Raw genomic sequence first — 20,265 nt, 5'->3', positions numbered from 1 at the left:
AGCTTAACACTGTTTTGAAATTATGCAGTGGGTGACGGTGCTTGGCTTTATCTGTACCAACCTTTGGTCCTGGGAGTCCACTCTGCCCTGCTTCTCCAGGTGATCCAGGCTCACCCTCAAAAGAGAAGGCACACATTACTAAGCAACAGAAGCCAACCTAGCACACTGTAGAGATAATGAGAGGAGTTGGTCATCCTAGAATGTGCCAGAAAAACAGAGTTAAGGAACTATTAGAATAATTAGTCCCAGTGAGGTCCAAATTTTTACATACTTGAGAACAAAGTATTTAACTGGATTATTTTGTGTGTGTGTGTGTGTGTGTGTGTGTGTGTGTGTGTGTAGTCTTTTCATCATTAAGAAAGCTGAAGTGAGTTATCAATGGGGCTAAAAGCTAATATGGTTCTGGGTGTCATCCAATTGGTGCTTGTTGAAAGAATAAGGGTCCCTTGGCAGTGATAAACTCTCTTGGTGGAGAACTTTAAAGAGACCTATCAGCTCAGTGAAATAAAGACTAAATCATTAGATTTTTTCTTATTAAACTTAAAGTAGCATTTACAGATGTCTATTTTGAAAATACATATCCTTAACACCTACCTATCTGCTAATACACATTTGATAAAAAGGCAAAAATTAAAAATTAAAAATTGTGTTACAATGTTCTTGTGAAAGTAATGAAAACAACCAGACTTACTCCTCACAGTTGTACTGAAAGATTAGCTTTCATGAGAAAAGTAAGGGCTGTTGGGCTAGGAAACGGCCCTCTTTTAGGGGGATGGCGGATATAGCATCCTTCTGAACCAGTGATTGTTTTCCAAAAAGGGAAACAAAAATGTAACAGAAACAAGAGCAAAAGAATCCAAGCCCTGTGAAGTGCCCAGAAACAAGACACCGCGCCCCCTTCTGATGCTCCCATGTGGCTCACACTTCCATCCATCAGAACTCAATTTTCATCTATGGAACATTTCCCAGTGTCCTTCACTATGTGATTGACTTCCAGGCAGTTTTCTTCTTTCCACAGAGAAAAGTAAAGTTGCTTCTTAGCTGACTTCTTAAAGATGATGTTTATTTTCAGAGCAGTTTTGGGTTCACTACAAATTTAACTGATTTTGAAGACTGTTTCCCAAGTAACCTGAGGTCATTTTTGTGTTTTTTTTTCAGATCCATGTACATTAATAACATTAATAATAAATACTTCTACATTTGATTGATCTCATTGAATGTGTGTATGCATGTGCAAAGGCATGCACGCACACGCTACAGCGTATGTGTCAAAGTCAGAGGACAGCACGAGGGAATTGGATCTTTCCTTATCTTATGTGAGTTCCAGATATCAAACTCAGGTCATCAGACTTGGTGGGACTCACCCTTACCTGCTGAATCTTCTCACTGGCCATCAAGTAGTATTTCTTAATAGCCCCAATCTTCCACTCATTAACTCAATTATTACAAACTTCTATGAGGCAAGTTTTATTTTTATCTTAGCACTCTGTCTAGACTTATAGAAAACAGTCGAGATTTGTACTAGCCTGACCCAAGAGACTGGGTTGGAGGCGGGGGGAGAGGAACGAGATTGATTTATATTCTCTTCATCATTTGATTCATATGTCCCATCTACAAGTGGCTTTCCAGACGGCATAGAAACCCGAGGAAAATATAACCTACAGAAGGATATGGGTGTGTGGCTACCGGATAACCCAGGCCCGCGGAGCTTGCAGTGTCTTTCTCCTAGCAGGAAGAATTTCACTCTTGTTCTGCGGTGTAACCTCTAAAGTTGTGACCTGCTGGGAGAAATTCTGCTTCCCGCAGAAAGCCACATAACTGTAACTCTTGCCCTTTCTTTGGTAAGATGACAAAATTATTGACTTCCAATAATGAAGGACATTATGGGAAAGTTTCGATACGACATCATCGTGGCTACACAATCAGAAAAGAGCTACCGAGTCTGCCTTCAAAGACCCGGCAGCAGGATGCTCTAGTGTCATAACTCACGGCGTAATGCAGAGAGGATGCTGCAGGAACAATGTAAACTCTGTTTGACTTTCAAAGAATAACCATGGTAGCCAGAGACATTAAAACAAAACATGGTTAAAGCCCCAGATCCGGGAAAGACTCATGCTGAGATTTGAAGTGGGGAAGAAAAATATTGCTTAGGTGGCTGTGTGATGTTTTCCTTAATATATGAACCCCAAGGGACTAAACGTTGGACTCTCTCTCTCTTTCTTGTTCATGTTGCTAAAAAGAACCTTTAACAGAAGATGAAGCTAAGAAACCGGACTCACACCCTTTCTCTGTTTCATTTCATGCTGTCCTGTATCCATAGGCTCTTTTTCCTCAGCCTTACATATTTCTAAGCAGCTATCAGCATGTCCCATAGGATATTGTTATGAGTTTTTACCACCATGGACTTGTTTCTACAGGGCACTCATGATTACCTTATGAGTGGATTAGCTTCTATCAAAGTCAGGTCTGACCAATCTTTTACTCAATTCCACATTGCTGAACACTCAAGCTGTTAAAAATAAGCATCTCTAGAAATACAGTCATACTTTTCAAACAAGCTCTTTAATTAAGAAAAATTCCCTGGATTTATTTTGTCACCACTGGGGAAAATGTAAGGCACCAACTGCAAGCTTCTAAATGGCATTCTAAAGGGATTCTGAGTTTTCTTGGCATTTTAAAATTCTACTTTATGTGTATGACTGTTTGCATGTATGTCCATGTGTGCACCATGTGAGTGCCTGTGCCCAGAGAGGCCAGAAGAAGGCGCTAGATCCTCTGGATCTGAGTTACATGTGGATGTGAAACTCTATCCCGCTCCCCACAGCCGTATGGGTGCTGGGAAGCAAACTTCAAAAGCATCAAGGGCTCTTAATTGCCGAGCCATCTCTCCAGCGCACCCCTTTTTTCTTTTGTAGGCATTCATTTTTAAAAATTATCCACAGCTTTGTCAGTATTAGACATTACAACTTTAATTATTTTTTTATTTTTGGTATGTGCATGAGGGAGGGAGGGAGGGAGAGAGAGAGAAAGAGAGAGAGAGAGAACTAGTCCTAAGGTTGTCAGACAGATTATCCATCTTTTTCATATTTCTAGACACCATGGACATTCCATAGACAGTAATAAAGTAAAACAGCAGGGGACATCTGACTGAAAAGGTTTTCTCTGCTAGAGAGGAAATGTGAAGGTGATCCCTGGAATATCATCCACTTTCGTATTTACACTGCCGGTAGGCTGGACTGACTTCTCTGGCTCACTGGTTGCTTTCATTTCTTCTTAAACCACATTCTCTTGAGAATGCTCACCTAAAAGCTCACTCAAGGCTCTTACAATCACATCAGCTACTGCTACTCAACTGGAAGGCCGAATCCCGAAGGGTAGGAGGTGACATGGTTTTCTCACAGAGATGAGTGCTGAAGACATATAGCTGAAATAGTGCTCACCACTTCCTCAGTCAGTGGTTCCAGTCCCTCCGTGGGAACGAAAAGGAGTCATGGCTTTATATTTTTAGTATAATATAATTTCACTTTCATTGCATTATGTGCGTGTGTGTGCATGCGTGCGTGTGTGTGCAAGGCTAAAATCAAACATATTCAGAGGGGACAAGTGTTGAGAGGCAAGGAGGAGTGAAGAGGCAGCTGTGAGGTTAGAATTCAAGTCACCTCATTCCCATTTCTTGTAATCGAGCAGCTTGGATCTAAAAACTCACTCAATTTACCATGTTTCTTTTAGCATTAAACACTGGATTAGTGTTAGGGAAGTGTCCAGGTGGCTCCAAATATTTCTCCTTAAGGTCTAAGTCACAGGACAGATCTCTTGTACTTCTACAGGGCTCGGCATGTCTTCTACAATGAGGGGCTGGAGTCTTTGTTCACTGTTCCTGTAAGATCTAGTAGGACTATCATCACTAGTTGTTGGACTATAGATGTTACCCAGTAGATCATCGTTCCTCAGAGGTTGGATTAAATTTTGCTTCGAACCCAAATTCCCAGGCTTTGGAGTCCAGGCTTGCACATGTTTGCACGTGTTAGCCCTGATTTCCCCAAATTAAGATGTGCTGGCTAGTTCCTCTTCCTTGGTCTCCCTCAGCTGTCTCCCTCAGGCACTGGTAAGATCTGAACTGAGCACTGTGGGTACCTGGAGGAGGGTTCTTGTCACAGGCACAGTCTGTCTCAATCTTGCTGGCTTCTGGTTTCTCCCTCTTCCAGCTCACCTTCCTCCTCCCTCCCAGACCATTCCGGGAATTCAGCTTCAATGTGGATTAGTCCACAACATTCTTAGCTTCTACTTGACACCCAACACCTGTTATTTTCGTTTGCATTTTCTGGAGGCAAAGAAGGCTTTAGAACACGATGAAAGGAAAGCCAGAACCCTCATCCTAGACAATTAGATTTGGTTCTGCCTCAGAGGACTGGGCATCCCTGTAGGGGAGATTTGTCTTGTTTATCCCATCAGTAAACTTCTCCCATCAAATTAGAGACTCTGTCCTCCTTGGCAATGTGATATTAATTAGTGGAAAAGCAGACAGGTATGCCAGCCAGGAATTAAATTCAAATATGCTGCTTCGGATCATTTGTTGACATGGCCCTTAAGCTGATTGAAATAATAACTAAAGTAAACCTAGCAAGCTTAAGGGAGAAAATAATAAATGTCTAAAAATTACAAATATGTGAAAATGTATAATAAGCCACAGTAGACTAATAACTCCCCGTATGAGCTAGTTTTGGAAGAAGTCAGCTCATCAGTACCTTAGATTCTTGTGCTGCTAATTCAGAGAGGCATGTATGCAAGACAATTTGGAAGACAGTACTGGAAAGCAAAGGGATCAGTGTTTAGGAGGTCACCCAACATGGCTGGATTGCATTTATCTGGGTATACTTTACATACAAGAGAGCTATTGTTTGCCTGGAGCATATTAATGCACTTTGAAGACTCAGTTTGGATATATCCCCTGTTTACTGCTCCACATGAGAGGACCCTCTCCCTCCCTCCTCCCTAGCTCTCACCTCTCTCTTCTTGGTTCTCTCTGGAAAAAGCCATGGTGATTACCCCCCCCCCCAATAGCCAGCCTGTGAGCCCTGCAAGCTCTGTGCACTGGTGTTCTCCTGCAGCTACTACCTTGCTTCCCTCAGCTGCCTGTGCTCACACTTGTGAGTGTGGGTTAGGAAACAGGGTCAGGACATAAGAAGCAGGAATCCTCGCAGTTGTGATCAATCCCAGCACTTGAGAGGCAGAGGCAGGCAGATCTCTGAGTTCGAGGCCAGTCTGGTGTACAAGAGCTAGTTCCAGGACAGGCTGCAAAGCTATAGAGAAACCCTGTCTCTAAAAACAAGGAGGAGGAGGAGGAGGAGGAGGAGGAGGAGGAAGAAGGAGGAGGAGGAAGAAGGAAGGAGGAAGGAGAAGGAGGAAGGAGAAGGAGAAGGGGAAGAGGAAGAGGAAGAGGAAGAGGAAGAAGAAGAAGAAGAAGAAGAAGAAGAAGAAGAAGAAGAAGAAGAAGAAGAAGCAGCAGCAGCAGCAGCAGAAGCAAGCCCCAGCCACCTTCTACCCCCAGAGCAGGAAAGAGAGTGAAGCAGCGGCAAGAAAGAAAGATGAGAGATGAGGGCAAGTAGATCTTGGCAGAAAGCTTCAGATGCCAAAGCAGGCAGAGCCCAGGCCTGCACCATGCTGGACTTTCAAGCTTATGTGGCTTAAAGAAATGCCTGTATTCTTCCAGTGGGTACCTGATCCCTCTTAGACCAGTGGTTCTCAACCTATGAGTTGCGACCCTTTTGGGCGGGTCACATACCAGACATCCTGCAAATCAGAGATTTGCATTATTATTTATAACAGTAGCAAAATTACAGGGATGAAGTATCAATGAAATAATGTTGTGGTTGGGGGTCACACAGTGTGAGGGGCCGTACTAAAGGGATACAGCAGTAGGAAGGTTGAGAACCATCCCCTTAGACCTTGCAGCAGAATGCTCTTGGAAATCTTTTTCTTCTTCAAACACCCAGCTAAGATCTTCCCTCTTGAAGTGTTCTTTTCTTAAACTTTCTTTAAATTTATTTTTGTGTCTTTCATATCATGCATCTTGATCCCATCATCTGTCCCTTCATATCTGCCCTCTGTCCTTGCAACCTCCCCCCAAAATAAAATAAAATAAAACTTAAGGGAAAAATATGGGGGGGGGCTGGAAATCTCATCATGGTAGCTGTAGTGTGACACAGTGAGTCACACAGTAAACCCCTTTGTCCAGATGTCTTTACTTGCAAGTGTTCACTGCAAAGAGTCACTGGTCTGCTTTGAGGCCTCTGGTTTCTGCTACACTATCAATTCTGGGCCCTCACTGGGACTCCTCTTGGATATCCTGTTGTCTTGTATCATGGAGATCCTGCAGCTTTGGGTCCCTTCACATGCTCCTGCAGATCATAGATGGGTGAATGTTAGGATGGCAAACTTATAACCCTGGTTCTAGCCTGGGTAGTTGTAGGGTTGGTTAGTCTCCCCTGCCCTCACCCCTAGGGTGAGCTCTCCACCATTACCCTCGCTAGTTTACCCCATATAGCAATGAGCAAGGGGCGGGGCCAGTTCTCCTGCTTTCACATCCTCTGGGTGGCCTCTCCCACACCTCTGTCTTCAGGGCCAGCTCTACTGTCCAGGGAGGTGCAGGGGGCATCAAGTACTGAGACTGATGAGGGAGGGGTAGGGACAGGTCTCCTGCTCTTGTGACCTCAGGGGCAGCTTTCCCACCTGCTACAAGCAGCAAGGGGCAGGCATATGGCAGATGAGGGGCAGGGCTTGATCCCCCTTGCTCTCCACACCCTTGTCAATAGGCTCAGCTCTACTCTGCTGCCCCCAGAAGTTGCAGCCTCCACTTTCCCAAGTGCTGCAGCTGGTAAGGGGAGGGTCAGCTCCCTTGCACACCACAGGTGGAAGGGGCAAGGGGGGAGGACATCTTTCTCTCACAAAGTATTGTTCTGAAATAAATAAACATATAATTTGAGTGATATGCTTTTCTTCTTGAAAGAGACTCGTTTAATTATTAATAGAAAATTGAAATGATATGCTCAACTGGGAACAATTCTAAAGGTCACTGAAGCAGGGCAGAGCGAGAAATACTCCTTAATCAATGCATTTGGAGCACTCTGAGGTTTCTGAATTCTGAAGGCATTCATGACTCCAGCTTGAGGAACACAGGTTTTAAAACGGGAAATCACAGCCATTCCTTCCGTTATTCTCTCTGACTAACCTTTAAAGCCCATGCTTGACAAATTAGGAAGCCAAGGTTTCCAGAAATTCAAAGTCACACAAATACTGAGTATATGGTTTGTATCCACTTATCTTCTGCACTCTTGGCCTCTATTATGTGGTAGAAGCAGGGCCGCCTGGCTTTGAAGCTACTTTTTGCAAATAACACCCGTGTGGCAATGAGAAGACTCCTTACTCTTTCTCAGCCTGAGGGTCCTCATTTATAACTTAATTAATCACAGTGCCTACTTTATAGGATTACTATGAGGACTCTGAGCTGCTATGCATACAACATTTCAAACCACGTCTGGACGCTGATAGGCGGTGAATGATTCCAGGGATTAGACCATTCCTGTTCTCCCTACTGACCAGAGAAGAAAGTGCTGGGAGAAATGAAGGCTCCTATAAGTTATGCTGTTTCACATCTGGGTGATGGTTGCTGGCCCCTTGGCACCTGGGCTGGGGTAAAATCAAAGAAACTGGGTGGATGCTAACCCTGCTAGGATTTCCACACTAAATAATTTAACAACAGCTTTATTTTTTTTTAAATACAAATTTCAAAGTGAATCTATTATGTAGGGATAAGCACTAACGCTATAAGGGTATGTTTTGTGATTGGTTTAGTGGCAACGAATTTGGAGGAAAAATTCTCCACGATGAACATGAAACCCACAGTGGTTAAACACCATGTTTTAGACTCAGAATTCTAAGACCAAATGTGTCCATAATTTACCCTGCCCATACTGCAATACAGTAGTAGTTTCTCTTTCCCTTGTCAAGGCTTGTGAGATAATTATCCCCTAAAGCTACCCGAGGCCAGCATTCTCCATCCCTTCCTACCAGGCCAGGCTGCCCTGTGTTTCTCTGCCACAGTACTTAACAGCATGGCAACTTAACCGACTTTGGGATATTGCTTCTCTAAGTCTAGGTTCCCTCATCCCGGGAATTCCATGATGCCGGATACAGCTTTAATCTTAGAGCTCAAGCCACACCTGGCATGTGCAAGTGCTGAGTAACCAAATGACCGGAGAAAACAGTAAGTGACTCAGTAGACAGACGTCAGGAAAGCTTTGAAAAGGGGGCTCTTATAAAATTATATGTGCAATTTAATCATCTCTAGTGAGTCAGCATTTCTGTGTTCTCATCTTTAAAACAGAATTTTTTAAATTGAGATGTCGAGTAAGTGGGCTTCATGACGACACAATTCATTTAGATACAGCCATCTAGATATTCTGTTTTACCAAGCAGCCTGTGAACAGTTCTCCACCCCCCACCTCCACCCCACCCCCGCCAATCAATCCCTTAACTGGTTATTCTTCTTTGGTCCAATGTTTTCATCTATGAGACTGACAGTTAACATTCAGTTTTGGAGTAACATGCTTATATGAAGTTGAGGGGGAGCAATGGTTTAGAAGACAATATCCCTCTACAACATAGAAGTAGTCTCCTCTAAACAATTTAAAAGTAATTATGTAAAAGATGGGTTTATCTCTCGTTTCATTTAATGAGTTCAACTGAATGAGAAGTCAACCCAAGAGTGGAGTGAGCTGTATATGGGATGTTTGAAACTACAAAGCACACTAAAGGATGCAGTAATTTTATGGAAGAATGAGTAACGGGTAAATGAAGATGCTAACAAGAAAGGATGAGAGTTACCATGGCAACTATAGGGACAGTGATCTTAGGTCCTTGGGATTCTAATTTACCAAATCTCTAAGAAGACAGCAAATGCAGTAAATGTAATTCAATTCCCACTGTTAACTAATACAAGAAGTAAATTATTACAAGATAATTTCCATGAACCATAACCAATCCAGAATCAGAAATCAGCTTTTTTTTTTTCCTACTTTTACTTACTGGACAGTGACAGAAAGTCACAATTAAGTAGCTCATTGGCAAGTTCTGCTACAGGAAACTTTTAGGCTACAGCAAAGAGACCTATAACATACCGAAATCCTTCAAGAATTTAATTCAAAGTTGGGGGTGTGCGAGAGACAGAATCTTAGCTGCACACATGCCAAGCACACACTTAGTGCTGACCTACATCTTCAGGCCTTAATTCCTACTTTCAGATTGAAACAAGAATGACATTGTGTTTAATAGTTATACTGACTGGAGCAAGCACAGAATAGTGGGATCACTGTGAGGTTTAATTGTGTAGTCTTGAGTCAGTGGTTTGACCTTTGCAAGGCTGGAAGCTTCAATTTATCTGCTCTCTAAATATACTTACACTAAAAAATGCCATTGGAAGTATTTTGTGAAGACGAATGTCAGCTAAGAACTACGAGGCTCCTGGGTAAGAGATGAAACAGCATTCCAAATAGCTTGGCTACAAGCTAATGAAAATTTAATGTCACTTAAAAACCACACAGCTATCTGGGGCAGATTCATAGACGACACGTTGGTCTCATTTTTTTTTAACATTATGTTTTAAACTTGAAAAATAGGATCTAGAAAAGCCTTTGAAAGCTACAGTGGCCAAGATCATCTATATTCTTCTTGCTTTGGCAAGAATCCTTATGAACTCTGAAAAATACTAGATTTCATAGCAAAAAATAATCTGCTTTTAATCATGAAAACAATTGACACTTTTTTCTACTGATAAAGTGCAAAGGATTTTGGCTGAGATATACGCATGCTGGGCCTCTCATGTACCGTTTATCTATTACCAGATTTCTTCTTCCATGGCATTTGCTACTCAAATAAATTATTCTGGTCATGGGCTTATTTACTATGCTTGGTCCAAGTAAGATAAATATGTGAAAGAAAATTAAAACAAGGGGTTTTAAACAACACCTATTGTGAGTGTAGAATTTGAAAGAACTGATGTCCAAATATTCTAACAGAACTTTAAAAATTTCCGTAAATTCTGCTAACTGCTTCATCAGTTTAATGGCGATACCCTTTTCCTCCAGAGGGCCCTTCTTCAGAAACAGGGTTTAACTGAGCCCACGTGTTGCATTTGCCTGTTGCAGATCAATCACAGAACACAAGTAAAGTGTTCATTAGAGTTTTAACCAACAGGACCTACACAGGAGAATTACAAAACTTATTTTTGTGTCCAATGTCACTAGCAGCAATCGTTCATATTGTTGGTAGGGTTTTGAATGACGTCTGGCCTGTTTTGGCTCCTGGAAACCAGTGCAAAGCATGGGAAGCCATCTTTTCAAGTTGGGAACCAAAGGTGCCAGGAACTTGTTGAATGGGCAATGTGACAGGGATAACATTCTGGGGCCTGTGTCATTAGGGGACTTGGAGATAAAGCCACACAGCTCTTTCTCTTGTAGATAAAGATATACCTCAAGCCCAGAGAGGAAAGGTTCTTCAAAGAACAGACTATCACCTCCAGAGTTGGACATGTTAGCTAGCAGTGACTGTGCTTCTGAAGTAATACGTGACGTGTCCTCCTCCTCCTCCCCACGCTCCCATCGTTCTGACTACTCATTCTATACTGGGTGAAAGGTGGGCTGGGGAGATTCCAGCTTCCTGTAATTAATTTTCACCCTATGTTGACTATTAGGGGGGTCTTCTCTTTTCTTGAGTCAAAGTGCAGAGACTCCTAAAACATGTTAGCATAACTGCATGTTTTGAGCATCTATTAACATTGACTTTAGTTACCTTGTCTAGTTAGCACGATAAGGCCTCTTGCCTTTTATACCAGAGCCATAAGAATGTTGCATCGAGTTCTCAGACAAAGGCATGGAGCATTCTCTCTCAGGCTAGGAGGTAACGTTCTACCTCGCTGCCACCTTTCACAGGTATTCCTTTACAGGCTGACGCCAGGTGAGACTTTCATACCATGTCACTGCTATGTAAGCCTTTTTACTCAGTACAATATAAAGAATCGGAAGACCGTGACATAAATCCGTGTTACTTGGTCTTCATGAGTAACTGCATAGGTGGACATTACAAAGCTTACTTGATGGGCCACACCACTTGCACAGAACCTGGTACTGAAGAGTCACCTGCTGGGTACTAAGTGCATTATTCTTTCCACACCACACCGCAGCCTCCAATGGGCACTGACCTGTATCCATGGGACTATATCGGGATTATCATTAGCATTATTGAAAATAAGTAACAGGTACATAGCACAATAAGGAAATAGACATCCAGGTTGCTAATCAAAGTGACCGATATTTATTTTTACAAAATAAATGCAAAACTAAGTCACCATCACCAATTTTGACAACCTGAATGGCTTAGAAATGGTGTGGTGGGAAACAGTTTTCTTTGGCCCAACTCAACAGAAAACCATTTTTCCCTGTCTGGTTGTTATTTTCCAAATTTCTGATGGCTTAGAAGTCACACCTCTCTTACCTGTCATCAGAAAATGACTTTCTAGGCATCAAAAACACAACTTTGGAAAAAATGAAATTGTAACGTGGAAGAAAACATTTTCTTAGGTAATGACAGGATACTGAAGTTCTTTCAAGAAACTATGATGTCATTGTGAATGTTCTTCTTAGAAAAAGACATTCTAGAAGTTTAAGCCACTCAGACCCTCCAACCCAACTGTAGGATTATTGCCAGCTTTGCTCTTACTGTCACAGAGACTGGCTGTCCTGGTGGAGAAGAACCCTTCCACACTTATCATCCTAAAGATGATCTAGCTGCCATGACATTTTTAAGTACTAGTGAGGATTAAGGGGTGTCCTCCCCACAGTCTTTTAGTTCCAGGCCCAGGAAGTTGGAAAAATGAACTCTCACTGCCTTGTGCTCATATCTTTACAAATGTGGGATGCGGGCTTCCCACTGTTTTAGAGAAAACACATTTAAAACGCTGCGAAGATATATAGCAATACATAAAGCTGTGACTGTTCACTGCGGTTTCCTTGATAGGTAATTTAAACTCGGGACTAGGACAAGAGAATGTCACATTCCTGTCTCTTTCTAAGGAAATTGCGCATTTCCTTGTAAAAATAAAAAAATATGAAGTCTTCAAAAAGGCAGTTTTCAAGTTGTATTCTCTCAGGCTAAAGTTTTCTATAAATTTTCATGATGACTCTCAAAGGTGGACAGAGGAAAAACAAAACAAGGCAAAAGACAAAGCAAAATATTAAGCACGCATGCAAGTTTGGTCTTCACCAATGTCAAAAACATCCCAAGTTAAGCAACCTTCAAAACTTCCTTATAGCAAGTACTTTTTAAATTTTTGATCATGTTTCTTCTCTATGATATGCAGTTTTATAAAAAAGAAAGTCAGTCTTCTAACTTTTCCAGGATTGGGGAGAGGGGAGAAAAATGTACATTTTACTGGAGTGTAAATGGGGCCCTAGCATGGGCTATGGATGGGAACTCAGTATTTGGTTTATGTAGTAAGGGTACTATGAGCCTTGATGGGGAATATTAATTTTCCTTGGAATCTGAGTAATTCTGACCTGCCTCTTTGAAATACAGATCAATCAAACCTTTAGCTTTCCACTAAAATAAAATATAGGAATGGTTTAATAGTAATGACAGACACTTTTATAAAGGCTTTTAAATACTTTAATCCCTGCATGGACCTTTGAGGAAGCAACTGAGCTAGTCTCCTCATATGGAGGCAGAAAAGAAGGTCAGAGAATTTAAAGACTTGGACAGAATCTACACAGTATAGAAGTGCTGGGCTCCTATTCTTAGCTACTTTGTAGGTTGAAGAGGTCTTAAGAGAGAGAGAGGAAGATGGACAAGATGAAAAGCCAAGCTCAAGTCTGTTCTTTCAAGGAGAGCGGAGGTTCTTGTGGGATTTCAGAACTTGGTTCAGGGTACAGGGCTTTAGCATATTCTGGAAGCTGAGTAGATGAATCATACACTTTCTAAGGGCTGGGTCCAGGTATCAGAGGGAGACAGGAAAGTCCCAAGCTCAGCTTCCTAGACCCTGGTGATCTGGGCCAGCTCTGGGTTGTGTTAGCTACCACAGTAGCTTTGTTCATCTCTGTAGTGGTTCCAGACTAGAGATGTGGTAAGCATATTAAGGGCACAAATACCAGGCTTACCTGTGGGATAACATTAGATGCTTTCTCAAAATGATAATATGCTATGAAAATAAATAAACACATGCAAAGAGATGTGTGTGTATATGTGTGTGTGTGTGAGAGAGAGAGAGACAGAGGGAGAGGGAGAGTAAGAGGGAGAGGAAGAGGGAGAGAGAGAGAGACTTGTACTTTGATCCCCTTCATTATTAACAACACACCAGAAGTTAATAGTACCAGTGTGTGGAAAGCCTATTTCAATCCCAACTTTGCTTAACAGTGAAAAGAGCTTACTCTGTTTCAGAAGATTTTAATGCATTCTCATTATATAAATAACTTTTGTTAATCACAGAAATGTCACATATTAATTTACCCATGATCAGAACGAATGTTTGAATGTTAAGTACAGCCTCTCTTCTCTCCCCTACATGGTTACAACAACTTAACAAAATGGAACACATCCAAAACCCTTACAGTGGAAAACTTTCAGTTTGGGGATCACTGCTTCTTTAAAACCAACTCATCTGAACATCTGTTTCACGGCTTTCTCGTATTTGCAAACATACAAGCTTATTAATAACACCACACCCTAGAATGATTCTGTTACTCTAACAGTCTCCAAGTTATCCAATAAATGCTACAATCAGCAAACTCACCTTCTGCCCATTCATGCCCGGGGTTCCAGGTGCTCCAGGTGAACCCTAAGGAAGCACATAATTAAATTTAGTTAACATTATGATCACTATTTCAGTTCTAAATCTGTGCAGCGTTTGTTACGTCAGCCACAATGTTACATGACTAAAACATACTATAGCTCCCATACAAAAGGTTTTAAGATTGTGTTTTTTTTCTAGATTTTATCCTCTGTGTTCTAGTATTTAGTAATCTAGGCAGATCTTCATACTTTCACAGAGAGTAGAGATGACGTTTAATATTCTTTCTGAATACTCACTCAACTATGATGACGTAAAGAATCTCATATAAATTGGAAGCTGTAATATTCAGGAGGCCACATGACTCAAAATTTTCGTTTTAAAGACATAGATAATTTAGTTCCACCGGGAAAAAGCCAAGCCACAGCAGTGGCTCTTGAACTTGCCAAATTTATAGAACACAAAACAGAAGGTAATTAAAAAAAAAGGCAACTGATTACTACATGAGGACGCTATGCTGGAAACTGTAATTTGTTATATTCAGACCACTTTCCCTCTGGACTTCCAGGAAGCATGTTAAGTCACCTAAGTATTGATAAGGCTTCTCAAGTGGACCCAAGAGGGCATCACGAATCTTGTGCACTGACCCGAAACAACATAACTTCTGAATTTTGAAGCTGAAGATCCCTGCACATGTAAACATGAGCACGTATACCCACTGGCTAAGAATGAACAGTCGGTTGTGGATGGCTCAACAGAGGGTAGGAAAGCCAGTCACTACCTGAGACAACACAAGGCACCTAAGTATTAGTAAATATTTTCAAAAGGCAATGCCATTTCTCCCCCCCAACATGCACTTTAGGCTCTGGGAGAAGGTAGGTGTGTGTGTGTGTATGTGTGTGGACACATGTGCTTATTATTCTTAGTATAGAACAAGAAAATAGACTTTTAGTTATATGTTAAATTTCTTTTATAATAATGGAAGAATTTTTATTAAATAGGCATGATAATCATGACACTGTTCTAAAAAGAGCCCACTGGAGAAAACGTATATGCCAAACAAATTGAGCTGGCAAGTTTCTTAAAGCAGCCCATGATCCTATGGGTCGTGAATTAAAGATCTTGAAGCCCGGAGCCGGCATTTTATCCTGGTTGCACGTGAATCAGGCTAACTTTACAATTTCACACTGAGCTTTAATAGAGACATTATTATGAGGGACAAACTGTTCCGGCCTTCAAGAGGTCTCACAGTGCAGGGACTTGACTTGGTTTGAAGGATTGTGTTTCAACAGATGGCACATGCTTGGCACTTGATGAAGTCCAAAGATGAAGAGCAACCACTTTCCCACCTGTTACAACACAATTGTTTTCTGTGACTTGGACTTCCTCTCCCTCCCCGTTTGGGGTGGGAGGTTAGCAATGATGGCAAAAAGCCATCTCTCTGCTGTTGCTGTGTATTTGCTGCTAAACCATTGCTGTGTGATCTCAGAGTCCTAGATCCTCCCCTTTAAAATGGAATTTGGTGATGGCGGCTAAGACTGAAATTATAATCAGGAAGTCACTTTTCAGTTTCCCTCAGCCAAGGGAGACAGTGTGTGAGCCAAGCAGAGCAATGAATCAAGCAACAAGCATATCCTCTATTAGGGTCAGTTCTGTGGCCATTTGGCAGTTATATGGTTGACCAAGGCCAGCAATCAATTTGCAATGTCACATGATCCTTCATGTTGTAAATGCTGTCAGAATGTGTTACCAATATTTGAATTAAATATTCCATAACCTACAAGTTCGGCAGACAGCTCAAAAAGTCTTCTCTGGACTTACTGAACATTCTGCAATGGAGCAGAGTGGAAATCTAAGGCCCATTCTGCTGTGCCACAATAAAATGGTTTAGAAAGCAGAATACACAAAGGACACTAAACTCCTTTAGCATCGTTTACGGTCACTAATTCACCCGCTTCTCTTGCTCTCATTAGGCAAAGCAGCATAAGTACTTCCTTAACACTGATATATACATCCTACCTTTTGTCCTGGAGGCCCCAGAGGTCCCTAAAAGAGGAAAAACAATTCAATTAACACAATACCACTGCTATTTAAGCTTAGATGATCAGCCAGCCAACAATCAAAACCAAGTCATCCTATTCTGTAAGGTTCCCTTCTGCTGTACTAAAAAATGCTGAGAAGGAAAATTCTTGGTTGGAAATACAATATATATGTGTATATATTTCTCTTTTATAAAGAAAACAGTTGAGGTTCCAGTGCATTTATTGCTTGATGTTCCTGTGAGCTCTCTAGCAAATCAGTCTCATTTGGAGGGCCGGGGACATTGTTGCTGGAAGGAGTTAGAACGTAATACCACTCTCGAGAAAATGGACACATTACATGGTGCCTCCATTAGTACAGCCCTGGTAAGCAGACTGGCAAGCAAGGAGCCACAGAGAAGTATGTTGTGTTTTATTCTTTGGAAACGTAATCAAGTGACCTGAGCAAAATCTTGTTTACAAACTGGGGAGGCCAAGGCTAAAGGCAGCGCCTGGTGTGCACCCGAGAAGGGAACAGGGATGCTGCCAGCTCTTGTCAGACTGCTCTCTGAGAGGCAGGCAGACTGTAGAATTTAGCGAGATGAAGGGGAATGTTTACTTAGAAAATGCAAATGTGACAGTCATGAAATTAAGCAGTTCTCAACCACAAAGTCAGTGTTAGGATCTGTTGACTTAATTTAGATTACGGCAAGGTTTTCCAACAGCGGAAAAGAACACACAAAGCTACAACCTCATTTCTGACTCCTTATGTTTACTTTTAAATAAAGGTATCAGGCATTTTTGTTGTTGTTCTTCCTTAAGAAGCATATTTGATTTGGGTGTGTTTTAGTGACTGCAGAGAGGCCACTATTTACACAAGAGCTCTTCAGTGCATCATGCTCCCCGAGCAGCTTATTTTCATGTGGCGTTTCCATTAATCAACATCTGACATCCCTACTCTGTAACATAGTCTAAAACATGAGCACTATCATCAGGGGAAGACTGGGTCATGAATTTTTTTTTTTTTTTTTTTTTTTTTGGTTTTTTGAGACAGGGTTTCCCTGTAGTTTCTAGAGCCTGTCCTGGAACTAGCTCTTGTAGACCAGGCTGGCCTCGAACTCAAGAGATCCACCTGCCTCTGCCTCCCGAGTGCTGGGATTAAAGGCATGCGCCACCACCGCCCGGCTCTGGGTCATGAATTTTAAGAAATGAGCAGATAAGGTGTTTAGAAACATCCAGAGAACCTGTTCTCCCACTGCTGTTTTGAACAGCCCTCCCAGGAAGACTCATTTCCTCTATAATCAGCCCCGGGTTATTGAATGTAGGCTGGGTCATACCAACTCCTGGTCCTCCTTGACTTACTCTTTTGAACAACCAGAAATACCAACTGTGTTTCTAATCGGCTCGCTATCTGTGCATCTGCAGACATTCTTCCCACCCATCAGGCTCCCTCTCTTTGAAATCCTCCGTTTTAGGTTTTGGAGAGAAAATAGACCATCGGGTGTAAATCCCATCCAGATCACATCTCTCATCAACCCAAGCCCACACGGGCCTCAGAGGAAGAAGAACCCCTCCCTCCTCGCAAGGCCAGTTCATCAGGTAGACTCTGGAATCCATCCTTGCCTCTGCCCAGGGGGACCTTTCCAATCAATTACCCCTGCATCTGTATCAGCCTGCCCTTCCCCACCAGGTCTTTCCTGTTAGCACATAAACAGGCTTAATCATTTCCTCACTGGTGTAAACTGTTTGGGAAATGAACGTCAATGCTAAGCAAGGGCAGACATTGCAAAGCCGTGATAGGAAATCTGAGAAGGAAGAAAAGCCTTGGGTTTATCACTGCCCAAGATCCCATCTTCTCAAGAGTCTCTGGAGGGTTTCCCTTCCTGACGTGCTGGGGTCGGGAAGGAAACTCTGTGATGAGGACTGCACTGATTCAGTGGTTAGACAGAAGGATGTATATGTCTAATTCTCAAAGGCTGCATTCCCATTGTAAATCTAACTTTGCCCTTTGAAAAAACATCGTTCGCTAAAATTGGGTATCCCATTTCAAGGGAATATTTCAAATAAAATAAGGAAACTGTATATCAAGAATTGTAAGTGGAGACTAACAAACATGGCATTTTCTAATTTTATCTTTGTTGCATATTATATTAAATATTATTTGTCATATTAAATCAGAGATTTAGAAAGACTAATCATATAAAATTAGACTAGAATATTTTAATGCAATATTTAAGAAAAATCAAATAACCAAAGAAATTTAGTATATTTTCCATTAAGGTTTAGGAATCTAGTATTAATTTTGCAAACTCATAAAAGCAGTTCTTTAAGGTTTATTTATTTATTATGTATACAACATTCCTTCCCTGTATGTTTGCAAGCCAGAAGAGGGTATCAGATTTCATTATAGAAGGCTGTGAGCCACCATGTGGTTGCTGGGAATTGAACTCAGGACCTCTAGAAGAGCAGTCAGTGCTCTTAACCTTTGAGCCATCTCTCCAGCCCATAAAAGCAGTTCTTTAAGAAAAACATTAATTTTGAATTATGAATACACCTCTTATAGATTATTTGCAAGTCTTCTGCCAGGATATATTCTCAGTTACTAAAAAACGTACATATAGTTCTTAAATCTCACTGAAGGAAAAATGGTAGGGAGCCAAGGAGAGCACCATCCATTACCAGAAGGGAATCAGAAGTTGAGTTGAGTTGAATATAAGAGGTAGACATACTTTTGAGTAAGTAAACAAACACTTGGGCATATACATGCATACACATGCATATACACATACACAGAGTGAGAGAGATACACAGTTTCTTAAATGAGATTTTTCTTATGAATGTTTCAAATATGTTTAATTTGACAACACTGTTATATCTGTGAGAATGTAGGAATTAAATATAAATGTATAACTTAAGGTTTCCTGTTCAAAAACAATTTTGAAATTAAGGCATGTTGTTAGCAACTCGTTAAGACATGTGCATCTCATTAGCCTTGTTTCTGGTACAAATGTGAATTTACAAAGTAATAGGCAATACTGTAGACTCATTCATTAGCTCACGTAATCTTTGAAAACAGCTATTGCTTGTGGCATGCATATGTATGTGTGTCATGATGTATGTATATGAATAGGAATACATTCTAGGTTGTGTATGTGGAAGTGAGAAGGAAACTTGTGGGAGTCTTTTTTCTCCTCCCACGTGGGTTCTGGGACTTGAACTAAGGTGGTTAGGTCTGTGTACCTAGGCTTTTATCCGCTGAGCCAGCTTGCTGGTCCAACTTGTCTAACCTTGAACTTACACTTTCAGCCTGAATAATGGCTTGGATGAAGGATATCATAAATGCATTATTCACCAGTGAACCTAATGCTTCGTTTTATTGCTAACATGAGGATTCCAGTAGTTCAAGACTTCCAAAGTAGTTCTATATAGTGTTATACCAATAATTCAGTAAGTTTGGATAAGTCAGTTTCTAGAATAGAATTATAATCCATTTGGTCCATTTTTCTTAGTACAGCATTTCTTCTTAGACATTTTTCTTGGCAGGTGCATTTATACTTTGAGTATTTTTTTTTGTGCACAGTCAAAATGTAAATTTGTTTTTTCAAAATAATTCCTGCATGTTTTAAAATTAGAAACTATGTTATATATAGATTACCAACATAGTAAGGTATATTTCTTTAAGTTTAACTTAAGAAACTCAAGTATAATTTGAACTTTGAAATATCCTCATATCAGTATAGATTCTGAGTGAAATAAAATATATAGTTTTCATTGAAGGATTCTGTGTAGGGAAATAGTTTTATTTAAAGGATTAAAAGACATCAAACAATTCTGTGTGGAGTAGTACTATTATAATAATGTTAATGTATACATAGCTCATTATTTTATGTATACATTATTTAATATATACATAACTCATTATTTTTATGATCTGCCAGAAAATAGTACAGGGGATTATGCAAAACAAAGTTTAGAATGATTATAAGCAAGAATTATATAATATATTTGGTTGCCCTTTCTTGTTTCTTCAACTCTGCTAAATTCCACTCTAATGATATTTACAATATTCAAGTGAGCAAGTAAGTCAGACAAATATGATAATTCCCAAGGGAGTGACTGTCTTTAACCAAAGGCATGTTAGCTCAGGTCCGAGAGTCCCTTGACTCCCCCTGCCTAAGTCTATCAGGCTTGTCAGTGTGACTTTCTGGTCCTTCCCCTGTGCTGCACAGCTATGCCCATTCCGTAGTCCTTTGCTCCCTCCCTAACGTGACATCCATCTAATGGCCTTTTGTCTTCCTCGTCTTTCTGCACACTGCTGCCTGGAGATGCTTCCTGAACTGCTGTTTAAACACCTGTTGACAACCTCTGTAGCGATTGAGAAGAGGTCAGACTTGGATAGGAGTTGCAGCTTAC

The 20,265-nt window shown here is 41.0% G+C and overlaps 1 protein-coding gene across 1 annotated transcript in view; it reads right to left on the bottom strand.

Annotated features, from left to right (window-relative positions):
• The window catches only part of Col25a1 (collagen type XXV alpha 1 chain), a 375,262-nt gene that overhangs the window by 75,259 nt on the left and 279,738 nt on the right, over positions 1-20,265 (bottom strand). Inside the window, 3 exon segments of the mRNA XM_038310855.1 lie at positions 62-115; positions 13,838-13,882; positions 15,854-15,880. Coding sequence (XP_038166783.1) covers positions 62-115; positions 13,838-13,882; positions 15,854-15,880 — 126 coding nt within the window.

This window comes from Arvicola amphibius, chromosome 14 (assembly GCF_903992535.2).
Source record: "Arvicola amphibius chromosome 14, mArvAmp1.2, whole genome shotgun sequence".
NCBI lineage: Eukaryota > Metazoa > Chordata > Mammalia > Rodentia > Cricetidae > Arvicola > Arvicola amphibius.
The sequence above is the reverse complement of the archived record's forward strand: the minus strand, read 5'-3'. Positions and strand labels throughout refer to the sequence as shown.